The following is an 18745-nucleotide window of genomic DNA, read 5'->3' as shown; positions in this document are numbered from 1 at the left end:
GCACATCCTCGTTTCCGAGCCGCCCGCTTCGATCCATCGGTGTCCGCTTTCGTCCCGCCGCCGGCGTGCCTTCTCCGGCGCCAGCGACATACATCATATACCCGGCCGGGTCCCGGTGTGGGTCGGACAGTTTTCGGACAGTTTCTCGGTGTTCCCTAGAGCCTTGCGGAGTGTCGCCGGTACACCACGTTTGCACGTTTGCCCGGCGCGCTATGATTTATCGCACGAGCCGCCCAAAACACCAGGCGAGCAAGTGTACCTCCACCGGCCACCGGGACTGGCTGGCGGAAATCTTAGGCTGCGAGACCCCGAAACCCAAACCGCCGGACCCTTTCATCCAGGAGTCCTTTTACGCTTTTCCTGCCTTGCGGCTAGATGCGGCTATCTTTCTATCGCAATCGTTCTCAGATCAGAATCAACACAATTTACTTTCGACGTCGTTGTTGAAGCGAAGAAGAATCATCGAATGAGGTCAGTGGGTAAAAGACCAACAAGCAATAGACAGAACCGAAATAGGCGGCGAAGGAGAAAGTTAGATAAACAGAAAGAATCAATGAAATCTGTGTAAAAAACACAATTTGGTTGCTCACTATTGATAGTTTACAGTGAATTCATCATTATTCTCCATCTAAAATATTATATCGTAAAATATTAGTCGATATAAAATAGTGCCAAGTGAACCGACTATAAACATTTCCTTAGTAACATTTCCAATGCCTCATAAACTTAAACAAGTCCTAAACATGTTTTCCATTGCTGTAGTTTATTCTACTTGTATATTAATCGTTTAGATAAAGATAGCTGTATAGCCGATCATTAAGTCGAATAGTTTTGTCATGAGTCTTGAAGAGTGTGTGAATGCGCAGTATAAACCTTCTATTACTACCAATCCAAGACAATGTGTATCAAAAACAGCTAGACTTTACGTTGTCTTGTTGGAGAATCCGTAAGACTGCGCGAAGAATGTTACAGAAGTGTCAAAACTATTATAAACTGCTTAAAAATTACGAAGACGAGTATTCAATATAGAAGAACAGATTTGACGAAAATGTAACTACGGATGACCTAATACCTAAAGCAATGTTTCTTTGTCTTATGACTTGCTAAATCTTCACCGTTTATTCAACCCTTTAGGCAATGATTACGACGTACTTGAACGAAGTTGATTCAATTCAATTGATTAGCAAATTCATTTCGGAAAAGCAAAATACGATGCCTCGAGCTGTTCAGCGAGTCGTCAATCAAATTATGACCCCCGATGGGGGGTGCCTCCAGTCGGCTTTTCCATTGAATGTCTGAAAGGTCTCCTTCGGCGTCACCCGGCCCGCCTTACGTTGGCCTCCTTCGACGACGTGCGGGACTCTGGATCCGCCTTTTGTCGGGACGGGAACGAAAGGGTGCTCGCAGCACCCCCGGGTTCGTTTGTTTGTAGGCCCAAGTTGGCAAATACGCCGAAATCACCCGGAGAGTGCGTCGGGCACTGCACCCGCGACCCGGAGCGGTTTTGCGCACTTCGGCGCAATTGGGTTTTGCACCCAAGCGCCCGGTCGGGGTCCGGCCTTTGGCGGCAAGAGCGTGCCCGGCCAAAACGGTGTACGACGAGGTGCCATGGTGCGTCGCAAAAGGCACATTACGCAGGGCTGTAATTACCGACCTTTGGTTCCGGAGCTGGCCGACCGTTGGGTGCCGGAAGCCGGCCAGGACCCCCGAGCTGCTATGGGTGCGCACAGTGAGACTCCTTCGCCTCCGTATGCCAAAATAGACGAATGCGCTCCCGGGAGGAATCGGTTCGGGGAACCCTTTTTTCCCGCCCGACAGCCAGCCCAACTTTTCAAAGAGAGCAGCATGCACGTGCGCGCCAAAAGCACGCCTTATTTGATTTTTCCGTTAGGCGAAACACACTCACACACGGCCTTCAAATTCCTTTGCGCGCATTAACAGTTCATAAAGTGTAGAACACAAGAACAAACGTAGAGCTCAAGCAGGAGTGTCGAAAGGATCGAGAAAGCAATATGATATCAGGCAGCCCGTGTGTCACTACTTCCGGTCGGGCGCACAACACCGTTGACGCAAAGCTATTGAGTGCAAACGTAGATCTAGATCACGAACGTTTAACGATTGCTACAATTGCTTGGGCTTTGTGCGCCGCAATGGCGAAGGTACTTCCGACCCGCCGTCACCTGGGCCTACCAGAAGCACCCGAACCGGAAGTTAGGTGTAGAGTTTCATCTCAACCGTAGAGCATTAAGCAAAGGATGTATTTTTTCGCTGATACGACCGTTTGATGTTTAGCTGGCCGCTTTATAAAACACGTTTTGCTTATAAATCATTCCAATGGAGGTTTCATCGCCGCTCGTAACGAGCGCTTTAAACCTGAAGTTAACTAAAACTGAACATCGAAAGGCATCGAATCGCTATCGGGCAAACTCGTAAACTTTGATTTTCCATATAAATCATTCACAGGATATCGATAGAAATTTCAGCGACCGAGTATGGTCACACTTCAAGAAAGAAGTTCATGTGTCAACTTTTAATAATATAAAGTTGCTCGTGTTTATTGGAGCATCACGTTCCACAGAAAAAAGAAACCATTTCGCTTTGGGTGAATGAACAAATTGAAATAACATTTCAAACCACATTTGTTCAACTTGTTCGGTGGTATTTGCTGCGTACTGCAAGTAAGGTTCAACATCAGCAAACATTTAATTGGTTGTAGATATTTTAACTACGTTGATTAGAGTTTCTTCACAAATAAACCCATCCAGATTTCCCGTTTGGCTAGGTACAAGATAGTGAACGAGATTTCATGCTCAGCATGAAACGTTCATGAGACACTAACAAAAAGAACCTTTAAGAACCACGATTCTTCTACCCATTTATTAAACTTTGCGTAAACTACACGGAAAATTTATACGATAATTTATTAAAGCGGCATTTTCAAATCCGGATGCTACCTAACTATAGATGTCGCTGAGTCGCCTACCGTGAGTCAGTGAGCAAGAGGAGACGTCAAATAATCTCACTATCACGACAAGTGAGTGAACGATGAGTGAGCCCGCATGTGTGGAGCGAAAACGTCAAACGATGAACACCCGCTGCTGTCGTCCAAGAATAGACCTCCACGTTTGTTGCTTTCCGGATAGTGGAAGAGGCTTTCCGTTCCTGTGCCGAAACGATTTGATAAAGAAAAATAACCGGCGCCTCACGCAACATCCAGGTAATTATCCATTGCATCCATAGATCCACGGGCGCCGTGAGATGGTGTATAGATCGCGAATTCTGGTGCAAAACACAACGATCCGAAACGATCCTAGTGATCCGGCTGCCAACAGCTGCATTTGAGACCGGGTTACAAAAGTAAGGTTATACTTCAAAAGACCGTGTCTATCCCGTATCAGTCCTCGATCAAATAACCAGCAGCTGATGTTTGTAGATGGTTGCAAAAGCTTCGGCCTACCTCTAAATTCGACAAGATCGTCATCGCAACACTTTCTGCAATCAATCAGTGAAAATCCATCTACGATTCATGTGCATTTGCTTGATTCCATTGCCATATAAAGAAACAAAAACATCTCATGAAGTTCGAGAATGTTGGTTCGGTGTGAAAATACCTTTACACGGTATGGTTATGGTAAAACTAGTAACTAGTTTAGTTCTATCGGTACGTGTTTGCGAAAAGTGTGCGAAAAATCTCTGTTTCCCGTGGAAAGAGCGTGCAATGCAGTTTGTTTATTTGACCGAATGAACACGTCATGAACTCTGGAATGAATCAGGTGCATCAGCTGCATCAGCTGTCATCATCAATTGCACCGGCAAATAACTGCATATGAATTTGCAATCGCTTTGCATAAGAACTAAAGCACGAAATGATGTCTCGTCCAACCGTAAGGGTTGGGGCCTAAAAGCCACTTATCAGATGTACTGACATGTTATGTTTCTCACCAAACTTTCCTGTTTAACATTCGCAGTGTTCTCGCCTGAATTGACCACCACTAGCGTGCTCGCATCGGACTAAGAGATGGCACCGAAGAAGCCCACGGAACCGGAAGTAAAGCCTCTGATCGGACGTATCGGAACCAACCTGCGCATCGGTATCGTTGGTGTGCCGAACGTGGGCAAGTCGACGTTCTTCAACGTGCTGACGAAGAGTGCGGCACCGGCCGAAAACTTCCCCTTCTGCACCATCGATCCCAACGAGAGTCGGTAAGTGGTGTGCAGATGGAGAGAGAAAGAGGGGATAGGCGACGAAACACGACGAAACAACCGATCGAAACGGAGCAGAACGTAATCATCTGTGGCGCGCAGCAGCATTCATTTGCATATCAAACGAAATTCAACCAGCTAACAGCGAATGGCAGCGAACCGAAACCGGTGCCAATGAGCGCAAAATTCGGTACTGTTGTTTCTTTTCTGTTTGTATGTGCCCAGAGACAATGCCTATTTGCTCATCGCGCAGGCCGTCTGCAAGCCATGCGTACAAATAATCACTCGAGCGACGGTGGTCAAACGATGTTGAAAAATGACCAACGCCAGGTTCCGGCACGTAGGGCGGAGCCGGCCTGAACCAACGGTGGGATAATTAAAGACCATTTCCATTCCCAGCGCCCCGGCGAGACACCGGGTGCAACCTGCTGCAAACACATCCCCCGAACGGTTCCGTTCGTCAATTGCGCCCCATTTGCCGGGATGGGTCGCATTAGCGGCGAAACCGATATCGATTGCTGCCCCTCGTGACCGACGAGTACCACCGTTTTCCGTGCACCAGGTATCGGGCTGGCGGACGGTGGCGCAGTGTGCGCGATGGAATTAATTAAAAGTACTGCAATTATCCACCCGGTACCCGCGGGCACCGAGAAAACCGAGCCACGTTCCACCTTTCTTTCTGCGCTGCTCCCGCCAGCCTCCAGTTTAATGTTCGTACTGGCAATATCGCCTGACGTCTCGCATTCGACACGACACACACTCCACTACTGGAAGCTATTATGGATTGATTTCATCAAACGTCACCGGGTATGCTTCGCGCGCGCTGATAATTATTTGCCGCCCTCCCACTCTACGAAGGCTCTTTTTCCCTGCCCGGGAGCTCATTCCGTGCTAGGCCCGCATTTGCATCGTTCTCCCGTTCTTACACTCGTATTGCCCCTTGCCTTACCCGCGAACAGACAGTGCAACCAAACACAATTGTTTTTGGCAGACCAAGGGCGATAGCTATCGCATATTATTACGCCCCGTCGGAGTCTCCTGACTTGGTGGAGACAGGCCAACACAGTCCTTCGGACGCTCGGTTAGCGTGATAAATGATAATAATGAAAACGGTATTGAGCTTAACCATCCCGAACCACAAGGTCGCCCGCTAGTGGCAAGCGAAAAAACTGCTCCAGGATTCATCATGCAAATAAAAGCCAAGGGGAAGCATGAAAATATCATAAGAGTGGCATAAATATGCTGCTGCCGATTCATCTACTACCTTTTTCGGGTACGACGTGTCCGTCCTTGATCCTCGCTATCTTGCTTTCCGCTGCCTCGTACGGCAGAAGTGTCAGAATGCCAAATTGCACCATTAAGAACACGCCATGTGAATACAAAATGAACGCCAGCAAATGCAGCGAGCGAGTCGGTTTTCCAAGATGGCCATTGGCCAGCGAACAAGCGTTGACCGGTTTCTGGCCCCTCTGGTTATTGCGAAGATAATTCCGCTCGAGTTGAGACACGGCGCGAAAGTTCATCAGTCTGCGTCGGTCTGCCAGCTCCACCGATGCAAGCGTCGAATAATCGTTTTCGGAGTACCAATTGCTCTCTTCCAGCTATGCACCGTTCAAACCGTTTTCATTCTTCCAATTCGATCCCATTCCGATTGTCTTGTTTGTGAGAGGTAGCTTGTTTTATTTGCTTTACTTCAATGTTCCTGGCCCGCTGTTGGCGGTGCAGAAATGCAGTGCATATGATTATTCGCTTACATCCGGAGTTGAATTGCGCAGCTGAGCCTGCGTTTTTATTGTGGTCCGGTGCTATGGCCATTGATTATGATTTCAATGATATCAATTGCTGTTTAAGCGAATCCGCGTGCGCTCCCAATCAATTGTTGCCAGTTTAATGAAACCGATGGAGCTATCGTTAATCGTCATCTGCTGATTATACGGAGCAAGAATCGTCGTTTGCTCGCTCGTTACATCATTGCATAGTAGTCAGCCAGACATATTGCTGTCGGTATCCGTGATTTTATTATTCTACACAGTTATTTCTCAACTTACCATTGCATTATTTCATTTTACAGGAAGCAGATTTTAGTGAAATGGAATTTAAAGAAATTTGTAATCAATTTCAATTTACTTATTAGTATTTTTTGTTTGGCTTTTTATTTCCGCAGAGTTCCGGTGCCTGATTCACGATTCGACTATTTGTGCGAGTACCATAAACCCGCCAGGTAAGTACCTTAAGCAATTAGTGGTTAAACCATCTGAGAACACATATCGAACTTTGAGTCATTTATGCCTCCCTCTTCTCAGCAAAACTACACGAAGTTGTGATTCGTTGCGGATACTTTGCGTTGCTTTAGCATACCTTAATCCTAAATCAATCATTCGAACCCGAAAAAATTCCCCGAAACGCTTACGTAGAGTGGACACAAAACCCTTACTTTGGGGAACCCTTGGGGTTAGCAAGATTGCTTCCTAGATTTAGACCTTCCCCTAGGGTTCGACGGTTAACCTTTTATTTTATTTTATGCTATATCATTTGCAGTGATTAGCGTTCGGTTTTAGATCGTCGCCGTCGCAAAAGCGGACGCATGGGAAGAATAAAATAAGCCATCCCTTCTTAGCTAGCGTAGATAGAATCGGGTTCCAATAATCGATTCGTTCGATCGAACCGGACCGAGCTAAGTGGGCAATCCCAGCTTTCCAAGTAGAGTATGTTTCTATTTGATAACTGTCGCTGGGAAGAAAAGAATGCCAACGTCATGCTTGTGGTGTTCGATTCCTGCTCGGTTAGATGCGGATAAATTTTGCAACAGCTCGAACAAAACATTTCATTTGTCCATCTGAGGAGATAAAGCATTTGCAAACCAGCTTTCTTTTGCCATCCTTGACAGACAAATGGTGCACAGAATCACCTACTTTAATCGAGTGCAGGCAATGAACCGTGCAATCGAAACCATCATTCAGCACTATTCTCAACAGCCCAGTTGAACGATCGGTAATGAGAATGTGGCAACATGTTGACGCTCATTAAATTGACAGGCCAAATGCGAGAAAGTCGACACCCGGTGTGGTTGCAAATCAATGCGCAAAAATCGATACCCATTAGTAACCCGCACTGGCGCTAGTTATCTTCACACTTTTTCTTTGCCCAACGGACGGGGACGGGGAGTGTAAACAAGGTGTCTAGGTTCGGCCGGCTGCGAGGAAAACTCTCGGCGTCGTCAGCAGAATGCAAATCATCGCCGGTGATGATTCCGATCGCTCAACCGTTCCTCCATCTCTGGACAAGGCTGGCTAGTCACTGCTTAATTGCGAGGTACGGTTTGCAGGTTCCGATGTAAACACTTGGCGGTGATAAACCTATCATTAGGCCCGGGGGAAACGTTTCTTTTTATTCTATCCTGCAACCAGTATTGATTCTGCTGCGGTATTATCATATCACAAGTTATTTTATCTAATTTCAACTTCGCTACTGAAATTTCTTCTAGGACAACTTTCGGTTCTGTCAAAATATTATTTCATATTGTGTCAAAATGTTTCATAGAGAAACTCATTTGGCGTTGCTTTTACTACATGCATCTTGTGGATGCCTTGTTTGTGAAAATGGATTTATTATTGTTCTACCGTTTAAACATATCTGTCTTCTTTTCCCTTCTTTCAGCTTCATGTACTTATCAACTAAATTGATTCTCACTTCATTGATGGTGTCTTTGCAAAGCACTTTCTTCCCTATCTTGTTCTTGCGGAGTAGAAGATCGCGCATCGCGTCGTATTCTATCTAAGCGCACCAAGTAATGGTTGTTGTAATGACGAGCGAATTACAGAAGCTACGAATTACGGTGCACTTTACAACATTATCATTGGCATGCCAGTGTGCGCCGGGGGGAAAGGGGATCCCGAACGAGAAACCGAGTGGCCGTTGTTTGATACAGTTTGGCAATTATAGTAATTGTACTAAATGTGTGTATACCGAGCGTATCGGTTTCTGCGGGCCATCCGAGCACGCCCTGTCTCTTTGGTTCGATATCATCGGCCACGGTCGATCTACACTTCCCTCTCTTCACTGCTTTCGTTCCGTGTTAAATCGAAATTAAATGCAAAAAACCAAAAACACAGTTTTGTGGTGCGGTATTCTTCAGGTACGATCGGTCAGAGGAAACAAGAAACACACATGCACAAAACACTCACACACCACTTGGTGTAGTGTCCAACCACCGTTGGTCCTTCGAGGAGCTGTTCAGCAGCATTTCGCAATTTTTATTTCGGATGCAAAAAGAGCATCAAAACAAAGCAGCCTTTCCGGCGAGCGGTAGCGACTTCTTGCTTGCTTGTGCGCCTGCCTCATCGTCGTCGTCGTCGCGTGTGAAAAATTGGGCAAAAGGTTGGGAGCGCAAGAGAACGCCCGAAAAGGGTTGGAGCAAAAGCGCGAGATATACACGTGCTTCCAAAAGAGGCGTGGCGTCCTGTTTTATACATCCATCATTTTGTGCACACCGACAGGAAGAAAAACAAAACACCACCACCGAAAGAAGGTGGATGTGAAGAGCCGAAGGATGTGTCCGGAAAGAAGAGCCCCAGTCGGCTTGTTTCATTGTTTCTCAATTAGGGTAGTAAGGTTCTCAATAAGGGATCCTTCTTACCTATTTCAATATATCCATCAATTGGTTCTCTATTCTATAAAAACACATTTCAGAACTATCCTCCTGAAACTGAAAAGGATCCTTTGCAGCAGAACGTAGTTACGCTATACATCCATAAAGAAAATAGAAACGGATCAAAAGGATGACGGATCTACACTCTCGAAATCCACCAATTGGGGTTGTGGAAAACACACACCTGAAGTTGGCACGCAAAACGGAAGCCACACCAAAACACACCGTCCCGTCGCCGACTAATGAAATGGATGGCGCGCACGCGAGGAAGAAAAAAACCCCGGACTGCGAGAAAGAGAGATGGCAAGGGAGCAGAGACTCCATTTTTTAAATGGCGGGTTACGTGCAAACTAAAAAAAAAAAACCCGCGGGACGCGACGGGCCTGATGAGCCTGTTATTTTGTCTTTTTAAGGTAGCTTCTTGCCGCCCCGTGGCCGGTTCGCACTAGCGCTTCCTCTCCCACTGTGCACTTTGGTGCATGCATACATGGATGGGGCGGGTTGTTTCGCATTAAAAAGGCAACCAATACCAAAAAATAACAATGAAGAAAAACGAAATGAGAGATAGCGCTACGGCCACCAGGATGGGAAAATGAGTGTTTGCCAAAAAAACGGAAGCAGCCGTGGGTCAAGGAAAAAATAAACACCATGTTGACCTTGTCCAACCCCTTTAACCATTCTCTCCACCATTTGAAATTTGAATCCAAAGCAAAATGGTGGCTTTCGGTCCGTTTTGGGTGAGCTTTTCCGCTCAAATCAAACGTTGAAATGTCTGCTGTCATTTCATCACACATGATGATACAACTAACATGCGGTTGGTTTAGCGTTAATTGCAACTACTTTCCTTCTATAATGCGATTCCATAATTCCTATTCTTTTTTCTTCTTCCAGTTACAATACGGAAGGCTTAGGAGTTTCAGAAATAATCCCCAACACGCTTGTAAACGGAGATTTAATATGCTTGAGATATGTGGAAAACCATGTGAATTAAACCATGATGTTTCCCGAGCTCCCCAGCCAGCTGTATTGGCAAACAAAGTACACCAAATTATGTTCGACTTCCTGCTACACATTGGACGTTCGACACAGTCCCTCGAGCAACGACGTCCCGTCCGTCCGTGCGGTGCCAAAAACCGGGAGCGCCATAGTTATTACGCAAGAAGGAGAAAACTGTCCAAAGCGAATGAATATGCTTTCCTTCCCGCATCGCGAACCCAGGGCCTTTTTGCTATCGACATCTTTATAGCCTGATTGTAAATCGGGGTCTGGTGAAAAAAAAAACAACAATCTGCTGCGACAGAGGGAACATACACACACCTACCCTTCCAACCCTACCTGCCACTTCCCAAAACCACGCGAAGAAAATTATACCGTGTGGAAAGATGGCACAAACCGCGGCGCTGGGCCCCGCTTATCGCGCCCGACAAAATCGTAACGGAACATGATTATTCAAATCACTACCCCCAATCATCGGCGCAAAAGGGAGCGGTTTTTGGTGGAAATTCTTAGAAAATACCCTCGCCATTCACGGTGCGCTCTTATTTTTGCCTCCCGAAAAAAACGAGGAAAAAGTCAGGAAAATATTCGGACTTGCCATTCCTGTTACATATTTTGGATGGATTCTAAGACTGTGTTGCACACTACACTCAACTTGTCGATATATGGTTGCCAGGCTTAACCTAACCCCCAACCAGTCCTTTTCCTCCATCTTGGGGTGGGCAGCTTTACGTTTGGCAAGACGTCGTCGGTCGTGCTGCAGCGGAAATGCACAGCCAGACGTCGTTACGAGCCCTGCAATCATTGCCCTTTCCGCAGCATGTACCACTTTGTATGCTCTCCGTTTGCGATTGTTTCGTTTTCTTATCTCGTTTCAATTCTTTTATTTATTTCCCCTTACCTGCAGCCAACGATTGTTACTCGTTACGGGGCTGTCTGTCTTTTAATGTTATCCAGTATAATACTAGCATTAAGTTATCGAAATTTACGTTACACTTTTTGATCTGTGCCAGTTTTTCATCTAATATTTTTGTTTACCTTTCAGTATTCGAAGTTAACACTTAGAAAAGGAGACCAAAAGTCGGAAATCAGATGAAATTAAACAGCCAAAGCGTTCCCCCAACGGGTATTCGGGTGTCCTCGACTGGACGCGGGGACCCTCCAAACACCGGGCTCTTGAGGGTTCGAAAAGAAGGTGTAGAAGTCCTTGAGTGCGGCGGGTGGATGACGCAAATGGCAGTTACACAGCTCTTTAAATTGCCAAGGCAAGGGAGGAAACGATAAGAAAATGGTGGCGGGGAGGGAGGGGGGGGGGGGGATAAGTGGGCGACCTAGCGACAGAGACGTAATTATACAAAATTGCTCAAATTACGTCGAATCGGTCGGAATTTTTTGGGTACGGAATTTTTCGGCAGGACTCTTCTCATATCCATACATCCACACCGTTCAAACCGAACCCGCGGCTCACGAAGCGGCAAGGATGGACGGCAGGAAGGGTCTGAAGAAAGGGCCAGTCGCTTCTTGCTTGCGCGTACGTGCCTGGTGTGTGTGTGTCGTTTTTCTGCACACAACGTCGCGTCGGAAAAAATGGGAAAATTTACCTTCGCGCAGGAAAAGGAGCCAAACCATTCCCGGGGGGAGGTGGCAATGGTGGTGGAGACTTGCTGTAGGGAGGGTCAGGGGATGAAGCGGTGTCCATAGGAAGTTGTAAACTCCGTATGTAGCTATTTTGTTTTTCTTTCCTTTCGTTAACGGAATGTATGAGAAGTAAAGAAGAAAGTGTATCGTTACGTTGAAGATTTCTTGGAACTTGGAAATCTTCGACGGTTCGTTTTTTATCCGGCTCGAAAGGAACGGTTGAGAGCAGCTTGCAAATGCACCGTGCCATTCCACGCTCCCCTTCCCCCGTCCAGCACTCCTGATCCGCCGGAGTCTTTGGCCCAAGGTATTCTTAGGCTGTAAGCCTTTTTTCTGCGCTCAATGCAGGCAATGCTTCGATCGTTATGATCATCATAATTCGATCCCCTTAATGGGACTTCCTTGAACCTCTTTTATGTGTTGCTGTGTGTGTGTGTGCGCTAGCTTTTTTTTCCTTCCCTTCAAAACGATGGTACGCCGACGAAAAAAGTGGTCGACGTATTTGCTATGCAAAACCAGCTTTTTCGTCTCCCTGCTGTTTTCTTCCTTTTTCTCCTCCTTCTCGGATCTCTCCTCTCCATAATCCTTGGACGAGAGGTTCGAAGAAGGATGCTCTTTGCCCCAACCAAGCGGCAAAAAGCGGTGGAAGCGAATTAATCCGCCCCGGTGCACGATGAAAACGGTGCACGCCGAGGGTGGAAAGGGCATACGGAAAATTACTACTCCACGGTTTGATAGTGCCACACGGTTTCCCGGTAGCGCTTACAGTCGTTGCCGCTCAGGGTTTCTGTCGTTAACACAACCGTCGTTGATGAAATGCATCCATTTTTATCTCTTAAGCATCCATTTTTTGTCTCTAACGCATTTTTGCTTCGTGGTTATCTATTTTGGTTGAGTTTTTACTTTCGTTTGGTTATTTAGTCATTTCAAATGAATTAAAACAAGAGAATTATTGTTTCTTATTGACTAACATAACAAGTGGTCTAGAAAAAGAAAATTACACAGCATTAATCCTTGAATTAAAATGGACTTACGGCCAGAGCATCAACAAACAAGGCAAGTGACGTTTGACAGTTATGAAAATGTGTATCCTTAAGTTCATCACTGTTGGGTGAATTTCGAAAAAACGCAAACAACAATGAACAAATGCACCGTAAAAAAGCACAAAACTAGATCCGCTCGGCAAACGGTACGTAGAGGTACACCTAATCAGCATGCTAAACTCTGTTGCGGCTTTGCCTTCCGAGGTTACACAAACGATAATTATATTCCTAATCGACGAATCCTGTTCCTTAGAATGTAGCACTTGGAACCAAGGGATCGTTCAAAAGTGTTGCAGAATGTTTTTCTTATTGTTTTACCTTTAGTTTTCCAGTATACTGATATGAGTCTAGAATGAGATCAAACTCGCCGGATGCGCCTAGACCTGGCACAGAAGGAAGACGGGATCGCCGGCATGCCAGGCAAATTAGCATGAACGTTTGTACGCAAACAATCCTTTGCAGCATCGTGGAACTAAAACCGTTCGTTTCGTTGTTATTCCAGGAAGAGGGAACACAGTGTCTCGATAAGCGGAATCGGGAAAACCATCGAAAAGTATGGGGTTCCGACCGACCCCGGCCCGGGAAAGGACGAGGGACGAACGTCTGGAACTGGTGCCAGGTTCCCGGCCAGGAGATCGGGAGCAAAATTTAAATATTTAATGACTTCTATTATCGTTATACTTGGCCGGCGTAATAGTGGGTAATGATAAGGTCGTCAGCACTCTGGTAGCTGACAGCCAGCCAGCCTCTCTCGCCGCGGCGTCTTCCGCGATTGCTTCCATCCCTCCAGGCGCTCCTCTATCTCTTCTTCTGTTACTGCGAAAATGTCCGTTCTGCAGCCTTAAACGGGAAACAATCTGCGCGTTCGGGCGATTTGCCACCATCTGGGGGTTACCTGAGCCAGCTGGGCCGCAGTTAAACGGCGGTTTATCAGCCCCGAACCACCAGGTCCGGGTAGAACGTAGATAACTATCATCTCCATTCAACTCCCAGCTACCTGCGAGCTTTAGGGAAAAGTAGTCCGACCTAGGAGCGCTCTGTGCTTTATCACGTGCCGCGCAACCTGTTCCCAGGCAAATCTTCCTCCGGGCCAGGTTGATACTATCGGGGAAAGCTCACCGATACGCTGGGAACCTCGGACACACCATCAAACGGGGTGCAAATGGTTCCGTTTCTCCGTTCCGACCTTCTCATTAACACAAGTCACATCCTCTCTCCGCTCGCTGGCATTTCGTTCAAGAGTTTGCTTCATATATATCGCCCAAAATATTTCCGATTGATTTTTCATCATTATTTTACATTAGTCTGAGCTACAAGATCAAAAAAAGTTCTTTTTTGCGTATAATTTGGTGCTTATACAGTTGTATGCCTGGATTCGGATAGTTTACATCGCGCTTATCATTGTTTCAACAATGTACTTTAGATTGTTGAAAGCCTCACACCTACGATAGAACGAAACGTGAGAGTTTTGTTTCGAGATTTTTAAGTAGATAGTAGATTTTCTACTATTGAAACATGACATTTCGTAACTTTTCTTAGTGCTGTTGACGTTCGTGCCAACTACATTGCACTTTTAACAACTGTAATTAAAAAGCAGAAGATAGACAATGTTATGAAGTCGTTGAAACTAACATAACTTGTATAAATAAAATTGACTCTAGTGCGGGAACGTTGTGATCCTTTCTGTCTAATGACGTGCTATAATGTTGTTAGGGTTCTAGACTACTGAGTGTTGTAATGTGGCGCATATTTAGGTTAAGAAAAAATGAAATCTGATATTCATATAAAGAAAAACAGGACATTCTTTTGGGATAGAAGTCCTTTCCCAGATTAAAACGATTCCTGCAACTTCTAGAATGGAACGAGAAGAGTAAAAACGTGATAGAGAGAGAGAAAGAGAAAGTCCCTGGGGTCTCAAATTACCCTGGCTGGCCCACGGGCATTTAGTCTGTCCTCTCCGCTCCTCCCCCCCTCCCTACCCAACATCGTGTGCTTTAATAACGACGAAGGTTTGCCATTTTGCATTTACCATTTCCACCGAGGCAGCAACCCCCAACCCTCTCCCTGCACGACCGAGCGTCCCCTTGGGGCGGCTTGGGGTGGCTTTGATCGGAAAATTAAGCAAATTACCCCCGACACGGCTGCGCCGGAATGAGCCTGGCATCCATTTTGGAACCGGCCGGTGCCACCACCTTGAAGGAAGGACCGCTCGGCCCATTGGAGTCCTTTGCGCGATGGGGAAGGGGGCTCGTGCCTCCTGCCCTTTTACGCTCCATGTGGTGGATAATTGCACTACATGCACGCACCGGCCCGTGGTTGTAGTTGTTTCCTTTTTTTCCTTTCTTTCTTTCTTTCTTTTTGCTTTGCAGAACAGTTGTCGGAAGGATGGGAGTATGTTTTTCCAAGCTCTCCTTTCCGTTGTGTTTACCATTTTTTTTTTTTATTCCAACCTTCCATTTAACCTCCGAGTAACGTCGGGTCGCCGCCAGGACGATCTTTCCGTTTACCTCGCTTCCGAAACAACATTTAGCGATGTAGTGCTTCTGGTCTTTTTTGCTGGACGTGTCGTAAGGTTGTCTTTAACAACAGAAACACGACCGTTTTCCCAGAAAGAGGTCAGATGCCTTGAGTTAACTGAAGTCAAAGTAGCACAATCTGCCAAACCACCTAAGTATGATGTCAAGAAACATTTTATCCTCGGGATAAAAAGCTCAAAACAGCTAAAGCTGACGTATCGGATGTTTATTTCTACGATGAATAGGATATACTATTAATTTTATGTCATAATGATAAACTTTAAACTACCTCGAGGTAACTGATTGTGTTTTGTTCAAATCATAACATTAGGCCATTATGTTGATTCAATTTAATTTCTTCTTTAACTATTTTTATCAGGTTTTATTCTTATGAATTAAATATGTTCAGATGTAGCATTACGTGTAGGTAAACTAGCAAAACATGTTTCAAAATTTCTCCCGCAGTATTCGATAAGTTTTCTCAAATGGTTGATATCTGTTTTGTTACCTGTTTGCAAGTGTTTCATATCTGCTTTACTATTACCCTCTATCTTTTCCAGCAAGGTGCCGGCGTATCTGAACGTGGTGGACATCGCCGGTCTGGTGAAGGGTGCCGCCGAGGGTGCCGGCCTGGGCAATGCTTTCCTGTCGCACATCAATGCGTGCGATGCTATTTTCCATCTGTGCCGTAAGTTGATTGTAGCCGCCAAAACATCCCATTCGCGTGATTTGCGTTTTCGATTGGCTGAGAATTAGGGTTATAAACACGCACCCTTCCGTTTCGGCCGCGAGCTGAAGGTGTAGAAAAAGCCCGCGATCTTATCTTTTCGTGTCAAAAAAAACAGAGGGAGGTCTCTCCCTTGTAGAGTAGAAGATTTGTGAAGGATAGAAAAATGAATACCAGCGTGTTTGAAAATGGGAAATCATTCTCGACATTGAACTAACCGCGCATCATCCATGTGTTTTTCCTCTTCTCGACCCCACCACAGGTGCGTTTGAGGACCCGGACGTGACGCACGTCGAGGGTGAGGTCGACCCAGTGCGTGACCTGTCCATCATCAGCGAGGAGCTGCGGCTGAAGGACGAGGAGAAGCTGATGATCAATCTCGACAAGCTCGAAAAGCTGGTCACACGCGGCGGTGACAAGAAAAGCAAGCCAGAATATGTGAGTAACGGGTTGCGGGACGGTGATCAATGAATCTCTTCGAAGGAGTGGAAAAAGGAAAGGGGTAAACAATTTGTCCACGGCACCAAGATATCATCGATTAATCATCACCACCGTGTGCGATATGGATCCAAGTCGATCGGTTTGGGAGCATGGGCGGCGATTATGTTGCTTCACACTTCCCGTGTTTCCACGGCACGGAAACGACGGTGGGGCACGAGAGTAGAACGGATCCAAACACCTACGATGATTAATTAAGCGACGGGCCCGCCACACCCATGTTCGATCGCGATCGGATCGCCAAACGCGCCGAACCTTCTCGGAATGAACAACATTCAGATCTCAAGCGGCGGCTCGTGCGAAGCGAAGAAAGAGGAGCGGACACCTTCGAGCAGGAACGCAACAGCACTGGCTGCGACGGAGTCAACAACCATTTATCTTCATCGTTCTTCTGTACGAACCCCGCACGAACTTGGGTGGGCGCATCGTGAAAGGTTTATTCTGTCACCGGACGGAAGAGACGAACTTGACGACGCTGGTGTCAAAGGGCAGCAATTCGAGACGAATGAATCTCGGATAGGCAAGCATCGGCGAATGGCACACGAATGGTAGCACACTTCCCAAAAGCCTCGAAAGGAAGTACACAGTACTACGATGCTGCTGCAAATTAGTTTGTTTTAATTTCGAAACCATCAGTTCTCTTCGTAAGAATGAGCAGCATTTAGATTTGCCTTTTTCCCAAGATCATCGGATCTTAACCAAAGAATGAAAGGAGCACCCAGAAGTGCCAAACCAAATGTCGCGCTGTGGTGTGATCGATTGTCGAGAGCCGGGAAAACATGTAAATTGAAACCTCGCTGCTGGCGGAGCGAACCCCCCGAAAATAGCTCCGACAAAGGTCGGACACGGTACTCTCCAGAGTCGTCGGAATTAAATTAATCATTTCATTCATCGATGCGGATGATGCTGCGCTTCTTTGCGCGCTGTAAAGAAAAGCAGCCTTCTCAGTGCATGTTGTCGGTTGAATTGAACGTTGATTCGTGCTTATCTTCAACGGTTCACCCTACTCGCCGACCCGACGGGTCGAATGTCAATCAGGCGACTTCACCCGGAGCGCATATACATCCATTCAGTGTTGCCCGGGACCACCTGCCGGGGTGCGTAATGGTTTACGACATTGCGTGAAAGTGGGATCCATTCGATGAGTGATGATTCTCCCGGTGGGCGGTCCGTCGTGTGGCTTGTCTAACTTTGTCAATGATCCCCGGAATCGGTGTGGCGCGTGCCCGTGCTTTTTCAAAGGCTTTTTTTCAAGATAAAACGGGCATGAGGATTAGGAACCGAGTCAAAGGTCGAACAAGTCGCAGAGAATTTTTACAGTCGAAGTTGACCCGAAATCGATGGTGGAATTCATTCATTTTACTGGGTATTGTTAATTTTGGATTTGTTCAATTAATATTCGCCTTCCGATCTATATTTTCTACCGATATATACGAGCTTGAGCCTAAATAATATGATTTTCCTTTCCGTGTTTTTTTTTTCCAAAGGAAACGTTGCTTAAAATTAAGGAAGTGCTAGTGGAGGAGAAGAAACACATCCGGTTCGCCGACTGGAGCGCGCATGACATCGAAGTGCTGAACAAGTACCTGTTCCTCACGTCGAAGCCGTGCATCTATCTGGTGAACCTGAAGGACACGGACTTCATCCGGAAGAAGAACAAGTGGCTGCCGAAGATCAAGGAGTGGATCGACAAGAACGATCCAGGTGCACCGATTATCCCGTTTTCCGGCGTGTTTGAGAACACACTATCCCAGCTCGAATCGGACGACGAGCGCAAGAAGTACGAAGAGGAGCACAAGTGCTACTCGGTGCTGGACAAGATCATCACCACCGGCTACAAGGCGCTGCAGCTCGAGTACTTCTTCACCGCCGGCCCGGACGAGGTGAAGGCCTGGACCGTGCAAAAGGGCACGAAAGCCCCCGGGGCCGCCGGCCGCATCCACACCGATTTCGAGAAAGGCTTCATTATGGCGGAGGTGATGCATTTCAACGACTTCAAGGAGGAGGGCTCCGAGTCAGCCGCCAAGGCTGCCGGCAAGTATCGGCAGCAGGGTCGTAACTACGTCGTCGAGGATGGTGACATTATTTTCTTCAAGTTCAACGCTGGCGCTGGCCTGAAGGACCCGAAGAAGAAGTGATACCACCGGGCCGCCACCACCATTATCGTCGTATTTCTCTACATTAACATGATCTTTTACGCGCACTTGTTTCTGCCGCAGCTGAGCTGAACTGGCAATGGTCGCCATCAGCCGGCCGGGCAGCTCAGTCAGCTTACTTAGCTCAAATGCATGTGGACTGCGCCTACAATATGTTACATGGAATAAATTATCGCTACAGATTTGACATACAATTTATTTTGGTTTCCATTGAACTAGTGAAAAATGTTTATGTCATCTTGGATTTTTATCATCCCGAACTATTTTTCCAACACCAGTCAACTTTTTGAACTTTTATTTTCAATAATCTATTGTTTTTA

At 46.5% G+C, this 18745-nt stretch overlaps 2 protein-coding genes across 2 annotated transcripts in view; both read left to right on the top strand.

The window, feature by feature from the left end:
- Nucleotides 1–3072, top strand: part of LOC131269532 (uncharacterized) — a 33413-nt gene extending 30341 nt beyond the window's left edge. Inside the window, exon 3 of the mRNA XM_058271945.1 lies at nt 2965–3072. Coding sequence (XP_058127928.1) covers nt 2965–2996 — 32 coding nt within the window. The 3' untranslated portion in view covers nt 2997–3072. The remainder of the gene's footprint in view (nt 1–2964) is intronic.
- A 17-nt stretch (nt 3073–3089) lies between these two features.
- LOC131269524 (obg-like ATPase 1) lies at nt 3090–18621 on the top strand. The gene is made up of 6 exons (XM_058271934.1): nt 3090–3217; nt 3969–4203; nt 6368–6424; nt 15605–15732; nt 16034–16209; nt 17757–18621. Exons 2-6 carry the CDS (start codon nt 4019–4021, stop codon nt 18405–18407), a joined length of 1197 nt encoding a protein of 398 aa, XP_058127917.1. The 5' UTR covers nt 3090–3217; nt 3969–4018; the 3' UTR covers nt 18408–18621.
- Nucleotides 18622–18745: the final 124 nt, after the last annotated feature.

The sequence above is a fragment of the Anopheles coustani genome, chromosome X, assembly GCF_943734705.1.
Source record: "Anopheles coustani chromosome X, idAnoCousDA_361_x.2, whole genome shotgun sequence".
Classification (NCBI taxonomy): Eukaryota; Metazoa; Arthropoda; class Insecta; order Diptera; family Culicidae; genus Anopheles; species Anopheles coustani.
Note: the sequence above shows the minus strand (reverse complement) of the source record. Positions and strands in the feature narration are given on the sequence as shown.